General features: G+C 42.4%; 1 protein-coding gene across 1 annotated transcript in view; it reads left to right on the top strand.

Annotated features, from left to right (window-relative positions):
• Gldc (glycine dehydrogenase (decarboxylating)) overlaps positions 1-13,149 on the top strand; it is an 89,951-nt gene that overhangs the window by 33,360 nt on the left and 43,442 nt on the right. Inside the window, exons 4-10 of the mRNA XM_013026437.1 lie at positions 443-607; positions 2,975-3,052; positions 5,084-5,231; positions 5,556-5,752; positions 6,458-6,554; positions 11,253-11,358; positions 12,117-12,256. Coding sequence (XP_012881891.1) covers positions 443-607; positions 2,975-3,052; positions 5,084-5,231; positions 5,556-5,752; positions 6,458-6,554; positions 11,253-11,358; positions 12,117-12,256 — 931 coding nt within the window. The remainder of the gene's footprint in view (positions 1-442; positions 608-2,974; positions 3,053-5,083; positions 5,232-5,555; positions 5,753-6,457; positions 6,555-11,252; positions 11,359-12,116; positions 12,257-13,149) is intronic.

Below are 13,149 nucleotides of genomic sequence, written 5' to 3'. Positions count from 1 at the left end.
GCTCAATTGAATGTAAATGTAAACAATAAGACTATTAAAATAAGGCTGGTGTGGTGGCACACTGTACCAGCACTCTAGGCTAGGTGTGGAGGTGAATTTGAAGCTGGCTTGGACTATATATAACAAGTTTTAGCCAACATGAGCTCAATAATAGCATACTGGTAAGCATGCATAAGGCTCTTGATTCAAATCCCAGCACCTCAAGGAAAAAAATAGATACAAGCGTAAGTAGGAAGCACAGGATAGCATTGTTGCTATGATTTAATTCTGAGCTTCCTTAAATGAATGTCAAAAAGGAAACTTACAAATGTGCTATATAAGTATCTGTTCTCGAGACTTAAGCACTTGATTTTAAAAGGAAGGTATTTTTTTTTCATGAGCTTCTGTGAACGTAGGAGGAATCATTTAGACCTGGCCTCTGTTTGCCTCCTCTGCCCACCAGGATCACCCAGTATACTCCTTACCAGCCAGAGGTGTCTCAAGGGAGGTTGGAGAGCTTACTTAACTACCAGACCATGGTGTGTGACATCACAGGCCTGGACATGGCCAACGCATCCCTGCTGGATGAGGCCACTGCAGCTGCAGAGGCCATGCAGCTGTGCCACAGGTGAGAGACTCAGCCTGGGATTCCTTCCAAAGGGAAACACCTTGCAGTCCCTTTCCTGCTGTGCACATATGCAAGCTCAGTGACTTTCCTCACATATATATGTGTACACACACACACCTAATAAACACATAGGGGTATGGATGATAGGTATTATAATGGACTTATTGTATCAGTTAACAAAAAGATCTCATATAATAGTATTTTTTCCCAAGTCACTATTTAACATTATATAATTTTACATAATAAGCCTAGAGTTAAGCCTAAATTCAGATGTGGTATAGTAACCCTGGAATATTACAATCCTGATACATTATGGTATACTTCCCTCACCTCCAAGAAACCAAAGCCCCTATCTATGCTACCTTCAGTGTAAGGCTTCATCCTTCCTTCTAGCAGGTGACTGCTAGAGCTCTCATTACATCTGATCTCAGGAAGAAACAATGAAGATTTCTAAGTTCTCTCCAGAGTTGCACAAAGCTGAGAATTTTGTGTATAAGGTGCAGGATTTGCTTTGAACTGCTTAGAGTTGATGAGCTACTCACACAGCAAATTCTTGACTTCCTTTCCCTCTTAATTTTCATTCCTGGAGATTTGCATTTAGACTCACCCTTATAAAACAGCATGTGAGTTTAGGTGTATGTGTTTAAATCTCAGTGATTTGTTATCATCATTATCACTGTTGTTGTTGTTATTGTTGGACATGGTACTGAAGTTTGAACTCAGCCTAGCCCTAGAAGACTTGAGCTATTCTCCAGCCCTCATTTACATATATATATTTACACACACACACACATACACAGAGTTCCTGTCCTGGGGCTTGAACTCAGAGCCTGGGCACCATCCCAGGGCTTTGTGCTCAAGGCTAGGGCTCTACAGCACAATTTCTAGCTTTTTAGTAGTAAATTGGAGATAGCATGGACTTTTCTGTCCTGATTGGCCTTTTACTGCAATTCTCAGAGCTCAGCCTCCTGAGTAGCTAGGATTATAGGTGTCGGCCACTGACAGCAAACCCCATTTAAGCTTTGACATCTCGTTTCTCCAGATTTATTTAGGCTCAAATTGTAAAAAGTATTGCACATTAGGTTATTATTTTTGTGTCCTTCCAACTCAAATTATGCTATTAAGTTTGCATTTATTACAAAAGTAATATCTGGTGCTGGGAATGAGGTTTAATGGTAGAGAATAGTTGCCTAGCATGCATGAGGTTCTGGATTCAATTCCTTGGTATGAGATAAACAAAAAATAAAACAAAATTAAAACAGAAGGCATAAAAATATTAGCACCTTAAGGTTATTAAAGCCAGGAGATTAATATTAGATAATAAAAAGTAATATCAGTACTTAGTGAAAAAAATCCAGTCAGTTGAATGGAATATAAAGTAAAACCTGACATTTGCTAGTCCTAGTCTCCCAAGGAAGACCTTGTTGAGTGTTCATTTTCTGTATTTCTGGGAAATTAAGTGGCTAGTACAACCTACATCCACATCCCACATATTTTTTTTCTTTTACCCAGATGTGCTTCTGACACAAACTGTTTATATCCACATATTTCTTTTCCTGGAACCATGGCATGGTTCCTGAGATGTAAGTCCTAGATCCAGCTTTGCTCTGTGTATTTCAGTATGCAAAATTTGGGCCATTTTAAAATTGCTAGTTGGTGGTGCTAAATTACTGGTGGTTCACGCCACCAGTAGAGGCTCAGATCTGAGAATTGGAGTTTGAAGCCAGCCCCGGCAGGAGAATCTGTGAAACTTTTATCTCCAGTTAGCCAGTAAAAAGCTAGAAGTAGAGCTGTAGCTGAAGTGGTAGAGGGCTAGCCTTGGCACAAGGAAGAGGGTCTAGGTCCTGAGCTCAAGTCCCAGGACCCGTGCACATGTGTCATAAACACACACATAGATTGCTGAATGGGGTTAGAATGAGAGTTGGATGTAAGTGGAACCGCAGCAGCTATCACTAGCTAGTAATGAATGACTCAGTACTTTTCCCACTGTGCTTAGACTTGTACTCAGTACCATGTTTGCTTTGCGTTCTTAGACTGAAAAAAAAAAAAGAAACTTTGTTTGCTTATTTATTTATTTATTTAGTCAGTGGTGGGGCTTGAACTCTGGGGCTTGGGTGTCGTCACTGCGCTCTTCAGCTCAAGGCTAGTGCTCTGCCACTTGAGTCACAGTGCCATTTCTGTTTTCGGGTGGTTAATTGGAGATAAGAGTTTCAGGGACTTTCCTGCCCGGACTGGCTTTGAACCATGGTCCTCAGATATCAGCCTCCTGAGTAGCGAGGATTATAGGTGTGAGCCACTGGTGTCTGGCTAGAAACTTTGAGATTTAAATGTTCATGTTTGAATGTGCCTTTTTTTTCTTTTCAACAGACACAACAAGAGGAAGAAGTTTTTTGTTGACCCTCGTTGCCACCCACAGACAATAGCTGTTGTCCAGACTCGAGCCAAGTAATTAATTTTATTTGTGTTTTAAAACTGGGTAATACCATGTTCACCTCTATCATTTCTCTCTTTCTCACTTTCAATCTGAATGGAGGTGAACCTGCTTTAAATGGAGGAGGTTGAGTTTTATTTATTCCTCTCACTTTCGTCAGGAAATCTCTCTGGTAAGTATATTGTCACAATTGAGGGGGACATGCATGGTGGGCTTAGTTGCCTTGATTTATGTTTTTGTTTTGTTTTGTTTTTTGTGCTTGTCCCAGGGCTTGAACTCAGGACCTTGCATTCTCCCTTAGTTTTTTTTTCTCATGGCTGGAACTCTGCCTCTTGAGCTATACTTCCACTTTGAGCCTTTTGCTGGTTTATTGAGGATTAGAGTCACTCAGATTTATCTGCCAAGACTGGCTTCAAACTGCAATGTTTAGTAATGTTTAGTCCTAAGCCTTCTGAGTAGCTAGGATTGCAGGCATGAGCCACCAGAGCCTTGCCTTGCCTTTCTCCGTTCCTTTCCTTTCCTTTCCTTTCCTTTCCTTTCCTTTCCTTTCCTTTCCTTTCCTTTCCTTTCCTTTCCTTTCCTTTCCTTTCCTTTCCTTTCCCTTTTTCCTCTTCTTTTCCTTCCTTCCCTCCTTCCCTCCTTCCCTCCCTCCCTCCTTCCTTCCCTCCCTCCTTCCTTCCTTCCTTCCTTCCTTTCTTCCTTTCTTTCTTCCTTCCTTCCTTCCTTCCTTCCTTCCTTACTTCCTTACTTCCTTCCTTCCTTCCTTCTTTCCTTCCTCCCCTCCCCTTCTTTATGGGGCTTGAACCCAAGGACTGGGTGTTGTCCCTGCTCTTTTTCACTCAAAGCCAGCACTCTACCACTTTGAGCCACAGCTCCACTTCTGATTTTCCGGTTAATTGGAAATAAGAGTCTCAAAGACTTTTTCTGCCTGGGCTGGCTTTGAACTATGAGCCTCAGACCTCTGCCTCCTGAGTTGCTGGGATTACACCAGTGCTACCAGTGCTAATGCCTGGCTTTCCTTTGCTTTATAGTAAGTTGTAGCATGGTTTCATCTTCTTGGTTTTGTTTTGTTTTTTTTTTTGGGTTCGGTTGTGGGGCCTGAACTCTGGGTCTGAGCACTGTCCCTCAGCTCTTCAGCTAAAGGCTAGCGCTCTACCACTTGAGCCACAGCGCCACTTCCGGCTTTTTTCTTTTTGCTTATGTGGTGCTGAGGAATCGAACCCAGGGCCTCATGCATGCAAGGCAAGCGCTCTACCACTGAGCCACCTTCCCAGCCCAGTTTTATCTTCTTGTAAAAAGAAAATTTGAAATATTAAATTCTTCTAGCTGTGGTGGCATATGTCTGTAATTCAGGAAGGCTGAAACTTTTGAGATTTGCCTGGGCTGTATAGCACAGTAAGTTCTAGACTACTGGCCTACAGAGACAGATCCTACCCAAAATTAAAAAAAATCATTTCAACAGCATTTTGGAAAGTTAGAAAAACAGAAGGAAAAAAATTGTGTTTAATTTATGTGTATTTCCTACCAATGTAGTTCATATCATGGCCATGAGTAGATTCAAGTGTGGAACATTTGTTTAGTACTACAATCAGCTAAAATAGACTCCACACAATTAGCCACTGAGTAGCATATTTGCTTTCTTCTTTGGAAACCCACCCCACCATGACAGAGGGGGTTTCTGGCATGTGATCATCACTTGAGGCCTTTAGGAATCCCAGGAAGTTCTTTTTCATCTTCCAGAGGTTTTTCCATTCATCTAAGACTAATGACTGATGATTCTGTTCATCTGTTGGGCCTTTTGCCCTGGGAAGTGATGCCCTTGACTCTCTCTCAGGAGTGGGTTCTGACAGGAAAGGCTAACGGGGAGGGGAATGGTCAGCGAAGAAGAGAGAGATGTAGCTGATGCAGTGGTTTGGGGTGAAGAGAGGCAAGGTGTGGGATGACACTGAGAGAAGGCCCAGAAAATGAATACTCTTTTACTGAAAAGAAATGGTAGGTTTTATTTATATACAATGAAGCCTGTTTGTTCTTTGCTCTCTTTCTAGATATAGGGGAGTCCTTGTTGAGCTGAAGTTACCCCATGAAATGGACTTCAGTGGAAAAGACGTGAGTGGAGTGTTATTCCAGTACCCCGACACTGAGGGGAAGGTGGAAGACTTCACAGAGCTCGTGGAAAGAGCGCACGAGGCTGGGGTAAGCAGACTCCTTTTGTGGGGGCTCAGGGTGGTCTATTGCAGTTTTTATGTTTGTCTTTGGGTGTATCTTCGTTTCTTTACCATTATCACATGGAATGGTGGAATTCTCCTTCCTATTCTTTCTCTTCCTTTATTCAGGCCACTCGTTTCCTGGCACATTGTAGGGACCCGGTAAATGTTAAAGGGGTACACAAGCATACAGAGTTTCCTGAATGTGAACTCTGTCATTCTGCCTGAGTTAATGTTATTCTCTGTGTATTCTCCATCTCTTCTCTGCAAAGGTAACAACCCTTTGACCCCTTCTCTCTCATTTCCTTTTCAGAGCCTGACCTGCTGTGCTACTGACCTTTTGGCTCTGTGTATCTTGAAGCCCCCTGGAGAGTTTGGGGTGGACATTGCCCTGGGTAGCTCACAGCGGTTTGGAGTGCCACTGGGCTATGGGGGACCACATGCAGCCTTTTTTGCTGTCAGAGAAAACTTGGTGAGGATGATACCTGGAAGGATGGTGGGGGTCACCAGGTAAAGCAGCTCCCGCTTCCTCTCTTTTATTATGGGTGTGATCTTTGTGGGTCCTCTTTTTTTGTCAGTCATGGGGCTTGAACTCTAGGCCTGGGTGCTGGCTCTCAGGTCTTCAGCTCAAGGTGAGCACTCTACTACTGGAGCCACAGTGCCACTTCTGGTTTTCTGGTGGTTAATTGGAAATAAGAGTCTCATGGACATTCCTGCCTGAACTGGCTTTGAACCATGATCCTCAGATCTCAGCCTCTTGAGTAGCTAGGATTATAGGCATGAGCCACTGGTGCCTTGCTAACTGAGTCTTCTCATATTTATGAATTATAGTAAACATTTAGAGAAAAATGGTAAGACTATTAGCATTCCTTTTTCTTTTGTAATGGACATTCAGTCTCTGTATTTCTGGTACAGAAACTGTATTTTCTCAGGATCTATTTCCCTTTTTTCTCTGTCTGCCAAGAAGGTTAGGGTGAATTTTAATCCTGTCTCCATCATTCTATTAGGTTGGTTTATTTCTAAGACATCCTTCACTGTTCCTAGCCTTAAATATATGTCTCAGTGCTTTGAAGATGGTTTAGGAACTGTTATGAATTTACCTCCAAACAACTTCACTGAGTTCACTTAAGCTAAGAAGGAAAGATGCTTGTTCATTGTGGCAAATCATGGTGCTGGGATTATCTGTGCTGACCATATGTAATTGTCTTGGTCCAGAGATGCCACTGGGAAAGAAGTATATCGACTTGCTCTTCAAACCAGGGAGCAACACATCCGAAGGGACAAAGCCACCAGCAACATCTGTACAGCCCAGGTAAATCACATCTGACCGCATGGTTCCCAGAACTGAGTTTATTGTAAACTGAGAAAACAGAGATGCCACATTTTGAGAGGTCAAATCTTGAAGTCTTTATTAAAAGGCCAGTGACTCTGTGGTGGACTCCTGTCTCAAAGACCAGCAGCCAGCAAATACATTAAACATTGTTAGGAAACTGAGCCATGAAGGCCAGAGATGAGAGGAAGAACAAAAACAATACCAACAAACCAACTGGGACACCATGGTGACTGGAGAACATCCAGAAGACAGGACATAAGCACCAAGATGTATGGCATGGGGTAATGGTGCTTGAGCTGGTCCAGGCCTAAATAGGGTCAGGTCAGGGGGCAGGGTCACAGGAAACTCCCTATTCCCAGGCACAGGACTGACAGGTTTAGTAATCTGTCATCCAAGCACCTGCCCCTGCCTCCAGGTATTTGGGCACACACGTTACCTGGGAGGTCGGGGCTTCAACTTCCTCCATCATGAAGACAAGATGCCAAACCCTACCATCCACCATGTGGCCAAGAAGGCGCTGGGCAGAGCTAGTCTCCCTATTTCAAGTTCATCACCCATTCCTTCTTATGCTGATCCATTGAGCAGGGGACAACCAAGAAATGACAAGGTCTTAGTAGTTGGATAAGAGTATGGTCTTACTAGAACCAAAATACATTGTTTTTCTACTGCTGCATGTACTATCTGTTTTAACTTTTTAACAAACCTAGGCAAGTACTCTACCACTTGAATTATGCTCCCAGTCCACCATTTTCCATGCCTATTACCAGTCCTGGGTTGGCTTCAGTTCATAGCTGTGAGGAATTTGGGGAAGGGAAAGGGGAAGGGAAATGATTCCATGGTGCCTGCAGTAAGGCAGTTCTTAGTATGGGTCAGGGAGGCTGGTGAGTGTTCTTTTAAGTCATTTCCCATCAGTATGAGGTTCTGAGTTGTTCACAGTTCACCATTAGTTTTCTCTATTTTTTGTGGTTTTTGTTTGTTGTTGTTTTTGGTCAGAGTCATACTAGTGAGTGAATATTTCATTGCAGTTTCAATTTGCATCTCTAAAAACAATAAGCATTTAAAGCATTTTTTCATTATTGTCTTTAAGAGATTCTAGATTCAATTTTTACCTTATTTGTCAAAATATTTGGAATTTCTTGGTCTTTATTTCTTTGATCCTTTGATACTGTAATGCCCTGTGAAGGTTTTAATTTCTTCCTCTGTTCTCCCCACCCCCATCTTCTTTTTTTCTTTTCTTTTTTTTTTTATCTAACACAGATTTGTTTTGCTATGACAAAGTTATGGAGAAATAGAAAAAGAGAAACATGTAAGGTACCAGTGGCTCACATCTGTAAACCTAGCTATTCAGGAGGCTGAGATCTGAGGATCACAGTTCAAAGTCAGCCCAGGGAAGGAAAGTTCCTGAGACTTTTATCTCTAACAACCAGAAAACTGGAAGTGGCGCTGTGGCTCAAGTGGTAGAGCACCCGCCTTGAGCTGAAGAGCTTAGTGACAGTGCCTGGGCCCAGAGTTCAAGCCTCATAACCAACAAAAAAGAAAACGAAAAGCATTTCCTCTTTCTCATGCAGGAAATGGGAGTTCCGACTCAGAACGACAGCTGTTAACTTGACAGCTGTTAACTTGCTGCCTTTGTTCTTTCTGAGCTGGGGGGGGGGGGAAATACACTTGGTCTGGTCTTTAACTCCCCCTTTAACCCCTGGAGGAAGGCTCTGAGTAAGATAGGCAGGGCTTTCCCTTGCCTAACTTGCCTTTTGTTCTTTATATTTTTACCCATTCTTGTAAAGTTCCCAGATGTTTATCATTTCAATGGAGAAGGTTGATTTAGGTAGTACCTTATCTTGCACCTAATCTTTAACATTTAAAAAGAGATGTACAGGGTGGAGACTTCATCTTTTTTTTTTCCAGTTTATTTCTTAGTTTTTCTTTTTGTGTTTGAATCTTTTGATAGTTACTAAAAATAGTCTAATTTGCCTATCTCCACCTTATCTATTCTGCCTCTTCTCCCCTAAACAACTGTGTCTCTTTTTAATTTTAAAAGGCAAGCAGAAACAGCCAGGTACCTGTGGTTCTTGCCTGTAATCTTAGCTACTAAGGAGGCTGAGATCTGAGGATCCCAGTATGAAGGCAGCCCTGGAAGGAAAGTGAGACCCTCATCTGGAAATGGTTAAAGCTGGAAATGGTTAAAGCTGTGGAAGTGGTAGAGTGTTAGCCAGTCTTTTCTGTCCAACTAAAGTGCCTCTGTTTTATAACATTTCCTGGAATGACTTGCTTTTTGACTATTACCTGTGTTGTTTGTGGCCAGCAGCCACTGAGGAACGTGAATCTTGTATCAAAGGAATTAACAGAAGGAATTGTAATCACCAGGTGTGCTGCTTGAGATCAACTAGCGGAGTTAGGGAGATAAATTTTTATCAAAGGAGTTAAAAGAACAAACTAACTGCCCAGTCTGTTGTACTGCTTGTTAGAAAGAGCAGTCTTCATCAATGGAGTTAAAAGAAGTAAAACCCCTTTCAAGGAGCTTTCTACCGAGCTTACCAGCCTCTTACAACTGTATCTGCCAGCCACCCTTGTTCCCAGCCCTGCTCCTCTCCAGCTGTAATGGAACAAAAATTGTAAACCTTGGGGAAAAAAATTAAAGAACAGCCCTCTTCCTAACCTTGGGTGATCAGGTATATTTATTTTTATTTTTATTTTTTTGTTGGTCATGGGGCTTGAACTCTGGGCCTGGCCGGTTTTCTGGTGGTTTATTGGAGATAGGAGTCTCACGGTCTTTCCTGCCCATGCTCGTTTCGAACCGTGAACCTCAGATCTCAGCCTCCTGAGTAGCTAGGATTACAGGTATGAGTCACCAGCACCCAGCTTGATCAGGTATATTTAGAATGTGAGCCTAACTCCTTGACACAGAGGAGGGAAAAAAAAAAAAAACCTCAGTAGATTGATAGCTATTATAAAAAGCTATACCAAGGAGCTCATGTGAATAGAACTTATACCTCCTCCAAATCCAAGACCTTCAAACTATTTATATTAGGCTTTTTATATTGTGCTTTTTTTAAAAAAAATTGTCAGTCATGAGGCTTGAACTTAGGGTCTGGGTGCTGTCCCTGAGCTTTTTCACTCAAGACTAGTAATGTACCACTTTGAGCCACAGTGTCACTTCCAGTGTTTTGGAGATAAGAGGCTCATGGACTTTCCTGACTGGGCTGGCTTTCAACTTTGATCTTCAGATCTCAGCCTATTTTTTTTTTTTTTTTTGGTCGGGTCATGGGGCCTGAACTCTGGGCCTGGGCGCTGTCCCTCAGCTCTTCAGCTCAAGGCTAGCCCTCTACCACTTGAGCCACAGTGCCACTTCCGGCTTTTTTCTTTTTGCTTATGTGGTGCTGAGGAATCGAACCCAGGGCCTCAAGCATGCAAGGCAAGCGCTCTACCACTGAGCCACCTTCTCAGCCCCTCTCAGCCTCTTAAATAGCTAGGATTACAGATGTGAGCCACGGGTGCCCTGCCTGCATTATTATTATTTTGTGCCAGTACTGGGACTTGAACTCAGGTCATTGAGTGTTTTTTGCTCTGGCACTCTACCACTTGAGCCCTGTCTCCAGTCTGGCATTTTGCTGGTTAGTTGGAGATAGAGTAACAAAGACTTTTCTGCTGTGGCTGTCTTTGAACATTGACTGTCAACTCTCACCTGGCGGTCCTAGTTATTAAATTTAACATTTTATTTTTTCGGTGCTGGGGATTGAAGAGAGGACTAGTGTGTGCCAGGCACACTACCAATAAACTACAGCCCAGCGTCATTCATCTTGTCTGAAACGCAGTCTCGATTGTTTTATTTAAGCTGTTAGGTTAAGTTAGCTGAAGTGTATTCCCTGAGTTTTTGAGTCATTTGGAAGTTGCTTGCTGCTTTATTCTTGAGGACTGAGTGTAAAATTCTCAGCTCTCACCTTCCATCTTCACATCAGTTGCTCCACGGGCTTTGAATGTTGCATACTGCCTTTTGTGCTTGTAGCAGACTATTCTTCCCTATTGTGAATCTGATTATGTTGCAGCATCCAGCCCTCCGCGCAGTGGTTAAATTTGAGGGTAGACATGCACTTTAACAATGGTTCCCAACGATCACAGGGAAGGCAGAAAAAGGAGCAATTTGTTTCGTTCCTGTTTTTAGTTTTGCCATCTCAAGACCTATGATTTCTCCTTGCCATCATTTTTTTGGGGGGGAGAGCTGGGGTTCTGTTTTGGGACTTGAACAGGGCCTAAGTGCTGTGTCCTCAAGGCTAGCACTCTATCACTATGAGCCACAGCACCAACTCTTGGTTTTCTGGTGGTTAATTGGAGATAAAGTCTCACGGACTTTCCTGCCTGGGGCAGGATCCTCAGCTCTCCTGAGTAGCTAGGATTATAGCCGTGAGCCACTGATGCCTGGCTTTTTTTTTGGTCGTGGTGCTTGAACTCTGGGCCTGGGCACTGTCCCTCAACTCAAGGCTAGTGCTCTACCCCACTTGAGCCACAGTGCTACTTCTGGTTTTTGGCGGTTTATTGGAGATAAGAGCCTCACAGACTTTCCTGCCCGGGCTGGCTTTGAACCATGATAGTCAGATCTCAGCCTCTGAGTAGCTAGGATGACAGGCATGAGCCTTTGTGTTTTTTAGTCACATTCTCATACCTGATTCCTTATTCTTTTAGGCCCTCCTGGCAAATATGGCTGCCATGTTTGCCATCTACCATGGATCCCACGGGTTGGAGCATATTGCTAGAAGGGTACATAATGCCACTTTGATTTTGTCTGAAGGTAAGTCTAATATCTGCTTTTGGCATAACAAGACTGGTAAATTTGATACAGTTGAAAACTTGGAACATAACCAATACTGATTGCAAAATTAAAAGTCAGATGAGAACATTTTTATTATCTATGATAGACTAAGTATCAATCTTAGGATATATAGGATTCTGATTCTCTTCTCCCTCCTAAAAGAACAAAAAGAATGAATGCTGTGATGGAAAAAATGAACACAGAACATTTAGAAAGAAAGAAAACTGCTCACTTCTGTACTCCTAGCTACTTGTAAAGCTGAAATCAGAGGATCACTGTTTGAAGTCAACCAGGGCAGGAAAGCTTGTGAGATTCTTACTTCCAATTAAGCACCAGAAAAGTCAGAAGTGGAGCTGTGGGCTTGTGAGTTAATTGGAGATAAGAGTCTCATGGACTTTCCTGCCCAGGCTGGCTTTAAATCAGAATCCTCAGATCTTAGGCTCCTGATTGTTATAGGTGTGATCCACCAGCATCTAGCTATTTAATCTTTTTCTGAACTTTAAAAGCTTGTACAAGTTCTTTATAATTTAACATGTTCATTTAAATGTTCAGTGCTTCTTGGTGGAAGTCACTTCTTCGATCATGTATTTAACTTATTTTTAAAGTATGCATAGGAACACTGGCCAGGATCAAGAACAGCCTATAGTAGAAGTTACCTCTTTATTTCTCTATGAAGTAAAAGTAGCCATGGAGCCGGGTGCTGAACTTGAGGCTAGTGGTTCTCCTGTCTTCTACAGGTCTCAGGCGAGCAGGGCATCAACTCCAGCATGACTTATTTTTTGACACCCTGAAGGTTCAGTGCGGCTGCTCAGTGAAAGAAGTTTTGGCCAGGGCTGTTCAGCGACAAATCAATTTTCGGTTATTTGAAGATGGCACAGTAAGTCAAACTTTCAGTATCGTTGCCAGTTATACTTTTCTGTGTTCTCTTCATAAGATCTTGGCAATTTACTTAGATTTTTTTTTATCACAATCTTAATTTTTTGGTAAGCAGTTTTCATGTCTAGTTTGGAATACTATGACCTTGTCAAATAAAACACAAAGACTTATTTTCAACTTTCCTCAAGACTGTGTGTTTTCACAAAATTCCCAAAACTGTTCAAGATACTCACACAAGTGATCTGTGATACAATAATGCAAATGTAGGCTAGAAGAGGTTCACATCCTCTGTTCCAGTGGGTATGTATTTCAGTCACTGCAGATGTCTAAGCCATGTGAAGTCTGGTCTGGTGTAATTCCTTTCCCATAAAGCTCAACTTGGACACAATGCCACCCCTGATGCCTTGGAATAACTGAGGACTTTTTAACTTAAAAAATTCTTATTGTAAAGGCGATATGCAGAGGGGTATATAAGTACAGTTATGTAAGTCAGGTAATGGAGCTTATTTTTTGTAATCAATGTTTACTTACTTAATTTATTTTTTGCCAGTCCTGGGGCTTGAACTCAGGACCTGGGCACTGTCCCTCAGCTCTTCAGCTCAAAGCTAGTGCTCTACCACTTGAGCCACAGCACCACTTCTGGCTTTTTCTGATTATGTGGTGCTGAAGAATCAAATCCAGGGCCTCATGCATGCAAGGCAAGCACTCTACCACTGAGCTATCTTCCCAGCCCTATTTAATTAAAAAAATTTTTTTTTGCCTGCATGGGAGCTTGAACTCAAGGGCCTCCCATTTGCTCAGTTTGTGTGCTTGGCTGGTGCTCTCCCAATTAAATCATGCCTCTAGCTAGCTTTTCTGCTAGTTAACTGGAAAAAAGAGTTTCGTGAAATTTTC

Source organism: Dipodomys ordii, unplaced genomic scaffold (assembly GCF_000151885.1).
Source record: "Dipodomys ordii isolate 6190 unplaced genomic scaffold, Dord_2.0 Scaffold93, whole genome shotgun sequence".
In the NCBI taxonomy this organism is placed as follows: domain Eukaryota; kingdom Metazoa; phylum Chordata; class Mammalia; order Rodentia; family Heteromyidae; genus Dipodomys; species Dipodomys ordii.
The sequence above is the reverse complement of the archived record's forward strand: the minus strand, read 5'-3'. Positions and strand labels throughout refer to the sequence as shown.